Here is a 5,000-nt window from a genome sequence, read left to right as displayed (position 1 = left end):
ACATCTGGCTGACACTTAAACTAGTGTGTGTGTGTGTGTGTGTGTGTGTGAGAGGTGCTACCTCTCCCTCGGTGGAGCTGATGCTGTCTCTGGCGCCGCGGTAGCTCCTCTTCTTGCTGGGTGAGTGGGGGGAGGGCTCCCTCAGGTCTAAATACACACACACACACACACACACACACACACACACACACACACACACACACACACACACACACAAAGATAGAGACAGAAGGAGGTGAATACAACCTTCTTTTGTTTCGCCCTCATTAAAAAGCCTCATTAACTAAACCAATTAAAAACACATAAAGCGGGTAAAACAAACAACAACATGTTCTTCCTCATCCTCCTCAGACATGTGACGTTCACCAGTCACGTTCATCAGTCACGTGGAGACAAAAAAAGCTGGAAACCATTAAAATTTTAGCGGCAGTTCCATCAGATTCTGTCTGGTCCCGCCTCCCCAGGATGACGTCACAGGTCATGTGACACCAGGAAGCATCCAGGAAGCTGTCCAGGTGTCTGTGGACACCTTCATTCCAACCGCCACCCAGTCGGTCACTCACTCTGTCACTCACTCCCCATTTCCAAATTTTGTCTTTCGTGTTTTTTTTTCTCTCTGCTCTGTACATTTCCACCAGAGGGGGGCGCCAAACCCGAATCAGTGGAAAATCAGTAAAAAGCAGTTTGTTTAAATGGTTGAACGTGAGCTTGGTGTGCGGCCTCCTCTTGTTTGCCCTGACCTACCTCTGGGTGGCGCTGCAGCCCTGAGCGGACTATGCTGCTGCTGCTGCTGCTGCTGCTGCTGCTGGGCGCTCAGCCTCTCGGTGCTGTTGCTGTTGTTGTTGTTGACCTGGATGCCGTTCTGCTTCATCAGCTGCAGGAGCTCCGCCTCCAGCGCCGCGATCTGCCGACCCCACAGGAAATGATCCATGTTAGTCGGCTGCCGCCACGCTGTCTGGGGATGTGTCTGGCTTTTTTTATTGGACGCCACCAGAACCTCTTAAAGTAAGTCTATCAGTTTGCGACCTTTCAGCTAAATGGGACCAGGCAGAAAAAAAGAAAATGAAAAATCGAATGGAAGAAGAAGAAGAAGAAGAAGAAGAAGAAGAAGAAGAAGAAGAAGAAAATCAATTTTGTGTTTGACAGCTGTGGCACAGGGGACAGTGTGTGTGTGTGTGTGTGTGTGTGTGTGTGTGTGTGTGTGTGTGTTGTAAAGGAAAAACCCTTCAGAATTGATTTGTCTTGCAAAATGACAGAAAATCTGCATCATTTGCATCATAATCATCTTTCTTTTTAATCCCAAAGCTTCCTGTTTTATTTTGGAGGCGGGGATTTCAGATGGCTTTGGAATCCTGCAAACGGAGGAAGAGAAGCTGGAGCCGGAACACCGATAGTGGTCCAGGACGTCGTCCTGATCTTTAAAGGCTAAAAACTCTGTGTGTCGGGGAGGGTGGGGGGTGTTCTCTACTAGTGGCCCCTCCCATTTCAGCCTGGCTGGTCAGGTCAGAGAGGTGGGCGTGGCCGACGCAGGCTTTTTACCCGGACTTGCAGCCCCTGGATCTCGGCCAGGTGAGCCTTCTCCGCCTCTTCCAGCCGCCTCCTCTCAGCATCCTCCTTCTGGATGAACTCCACCTCCCTGCAGGGACGAGGAAGACGACATCATCATCATCATCGTCATCATCGTCATCATCGTCATCATCGTCATCATCATGATCATCATCACCACCTTCATCTTCACCACCATCATCATCATCATTATCAGTCCGCCGAGCCACCTCCCTGCTCTTCCTCCTCCTCCTCTCCCCCCAACCCCTCTCCACCATCCCTCCCTCCCTTGCTCGCTCTGATCCTTCATCTCCATCTTCATCTCCATCTCCATCTCCTCCTCCTCCTCCTCCTCCTCCTCCTTCGCCACTATTCAGCTCCGCAGGGCTGCTGCAGCCAATTAGACGACAGTGGGAGCAGCAGCCGAGCTGCCTGGAGGCTGTGAGGAGACGGGAAAGGACGGGATGGGACGGGACGGGACGGGAGGGGACGGGACGGGACGGGAGGGGACGGGACGGGCTGAGGAGGAGGTCGGCGTGCAGATCGTGCAGACGCTGCGGATGGGAGCTGTGAGGTTCGAGCTGAAGCGTCAGTGAGACAAATTCAGAGAAGAAAAAAAAACAAAGAAAAAACACAGTGGGAGCAAATAGGAGCAGGAGTGGAAACCCTGAGGCCCCTAGTGGGCACTCCAGGTAACCGCACTCAAAACAGATCAGTTACTTCAGAACATAGGTCTCCAACTCTATACTATACTCTACTATTTGGCCCCCAGGCAATACCAAATGACGACTAGAGCCGGCCCACCACCACTGTACAGAACATGTACCCACTAATACTACCATTCCCAGAATGCTCTGCTGGTATTTTGATGTGTCAACCAGGACAGGACGTTTATTGACGGATATTATTATGGCTAAATTGGTTTATTGCTGTAATTTTATTTTTAAATGTATTATTAGCATATGGAAAACGTTTACCATTGAAATTGAAATCAGAAAGCTGCAAATAAAAAAGATGCATACGATTTCTATTTACATTTGATTTATTTTAAATTGTTTTTTTTCTTTATTTGAAATTGGATTTTGCATGTGAGCAATATGAAGTTATTTATTGTTTAGTATTAAGCTTGGCTTTGTCACTTTATCAGTGTTGAAGCAAAAACTGTTTGGGTCGAGATAAAAAGATTCACTGTTATATCTGGAGGAAGATTTTTTTGAACGTTGGCCTGAGACCTTTGTCCAAGTTTGAAATTTTGGCCCCACTGTGTGTTTGAGTTTGACAGCCCTGATCGAGAAGGTTCGGAGGCATCTGAAAGTTGCAGTTGGAAGCTTTTATTTAAGGAGAGAAAAAAAAAAAATTGAGTTGTGACTGAAAAAGACTCCTCACACACTGACACACAATATATTCCAGCCACATGCACCAGCACAGACACAGGTTCCTGCACGTTTAGAGAGAGAGGAAAGAAAAGTGCCAGTGACTCACTTCTGCTGGAAGTCCTTGATGAGCTTCTTGGCCTTGTTGTACTTCTTCTCCAGCGCCTGGTACTGCGCCTGCGCCTCCTTCAGGTGCTCGTTGACGGTGTGGCACAGCGTCTGCGCCTCGATCCAGTAGCTCTCCAGCTTCAGCATCCTCTCCTTGTTCTCCTCGATGCTGGCCTTCAGCTGGCTCTTCTCCTTCTCCCAGCGCTGCTTCTCCCGCTCCACCGACGCCAACTGGCCGGGGAGGGAGAGGAGGGGGAGGAGGGGGAGGAGGAGGAGGACGGAGAGTTCAATGTTTAGTGTTTTTATTGTTTGTTTGTTTTAATTTGCAGCTTTGTCTTGTTCGAATAAATCATTAATGTGCAGATTTATTCCAAGAGGATTTTATAAACCAGAAATGTAGATAAATCTACTTTTCATAAAACTAAAATCAATTCATTAAAACTCTCTTTGAATAAATCACCTATTTTTTTTTTTTTTTTTCTAAATCAGCTTTTCAATCCAGTTTGTAGCCTCTGAACTGACCGACTGGACCAATCAAATCGCTGTGGTCTTCAAAGGTCCTACCTTGTTTTTCAGCTTCTGGATCTCGGCCTCGGTCACCGTGTGTTTGATCTGGAGCTGCAGAGCAGAGAGGAGACAGCGGTGGTCAGATCATCAGATGCATGGCTCCTCCTCCTCCTCTTCCTCCTCCTCTTCTTCCTCCTCCTCCTCCTCCTCCTCCTCCAGCGTGATGGACGGAGGCAGCCGAGCTCGTCCTGCCCGGCGAGGTCCGGATCTGACCGGTTTTATTTCACTTTTACTGATTTTCAATCTGGGTCGTCGGGAACATTTGGCAAAAAAGGGGAGGAGTCCTGTAAAAAGCAACTAGTGGAAGGTGATTGGATGAATCTTTAGAGGCTGTTTAGTCTAAAAAAAACCCTCTCTAGTGAACGGTGCATTTAGCCCTCTGTTGGCAGCCTCCTGCCACACCTGGTGCACCTGGTCTCCAGTCATCAGTGCCCTTTGTGACATCACAAAGGGAAGTGGTATCCAGTGTGTGTATTTAGCGACACACTTAACAATCTAATAAAAAGCAGAGTGAGAAGTTCATGTTTCTCACTATGGTGGCCACTGGGGGGCACTGCATCTTCCGTCTTACAGCCCCAGGGTGTGTGTGTGTGTGTGTGTGTGTTTGTGTGTGTCAGGTGCCAGGATGTGAAAAACAGCGGGTTTAGCGTCTCCGGTCGCCCCCGCTAGCGTCGCCTTTTAAAACAAACACCTCTAATTGCAGATGAAGGGAGACGCCGCGCTGCTGCTGCTGCTGCTGCTGCTGCTGCTGCTGCTGTTGCTGCTGCTGCTGCTGCTGCTGATCAGGACAGATGTGGACAAAAGAAGCCGTGTTCAGTCGACCGGCGGCGCTCCACTCCGCTGTGTTAGCAACTTTTGCTCTTCCAATTCAACGACTGGCATTTTTTCTTTTATCCACCGGCTGTTTTGATGGGTGTGTGAGCGGCCGTGAATAAACACTTGCTGACTGAAACATTAACAGAGATAAATATGATCCTCCAGCAGGAGAATTAAAGGTCCCATTTTAAACAATATTTTCCTCCAATCCTCTCAGTCGACTGGCCAGAATTCAAAATTCAGGAAACCTGACAACTTTGAACCCAAAGTTCAGGCGGTTATCCCTTTGTGATGTCACAAAGAGCAACGCTAACCCTCCTAAAAGGTGCCTGCGTTTGGGCGGTGAAACTCCCCAGAGAGTTTGTCTGAAAGTGTCCATCCTTCACTTTGATCTTCTTGGCACAGAGATCGATAAGATAAGATCCCTTCATGATGTCACAAAGGGCACTGTCAAGGCTTCCTAACCCCATCCCCTGACAGGCGCCAGCTCCGAGATGTGAGTCGCTTGTGTGTTGTGTTTTTTGTGTGTGATGTCCTTCGGGTGGAAGCAAGATGAAGTTGGGGGCTGCAGGTGGACACTGTCTGTCTGTC

General features: G+C 48.6%; 1 protein-coding gene across 8 annotated transcripts in view; it reads right to left on the bottom strand.

Moving 5' to 3' along the window:
- The window catches only part of ppp1r9a (protein phosphatase 1, regulatory subunit 9A), a 34,624-nt gene that overhangs the window by 6,404 nt on the left and 23,220 nt on the right, over nucleotides 1-5,000 (bottom strand). For all 8 annotated transcript variants that reach the window (XM_076044394.1, XM_076044395.1, XM_076044396.1 and 5 more), the window contains exons 8-12: nucleotides 3,591-3,644; nucleotides 3,028-3,257; nucleotides 1,540-1,636; nucleotides 745-904; nucleotides 62-147 (exon numbers count right to left, since the gene is read on the bottom strand). In XM_076044394.1, coding sequence (XP_075900509.1) covers nucleotides 62-147; nucleotides 745-904; nucleotides 1,540-1,636; nucleotides 3,028-3,257; nucleotides 3,591-3,644 — 627 coding nt within the window. The remainder of the gene's footprint in view (nucleotides 1-61; nucleotides 148-744; nucleotides 905-1,539; nucleotides 1,637-3,027; nucleotides 3,258-3,590; nucleotides 3,645-5,000) is intronic.

The sequence above is a fragment of the Nelusetta ayraudi genome, unplaced genomic scaffold (genome assembly GCF_046127955.1).
Source record: "Nelusetta ayraudi isolate G7.1 ecotype Tasmania unplaced genomic scaffold, CSIRO-AGI_Nayr_v1 ptg000079l, whole genome shotgun sequence".
Classification (NCBI taxonomy): Eukaryota; Metazoa; Chordata; class Actinopteri; order Tetraodontiformes; family Monacanthidae; genus Nelusetta; species Nelusetta ayraudi.
Note: the sequence above shows the minus strand (reverse complement) of the source record. Positions and strands in the feature narration are given on the sequence as shown.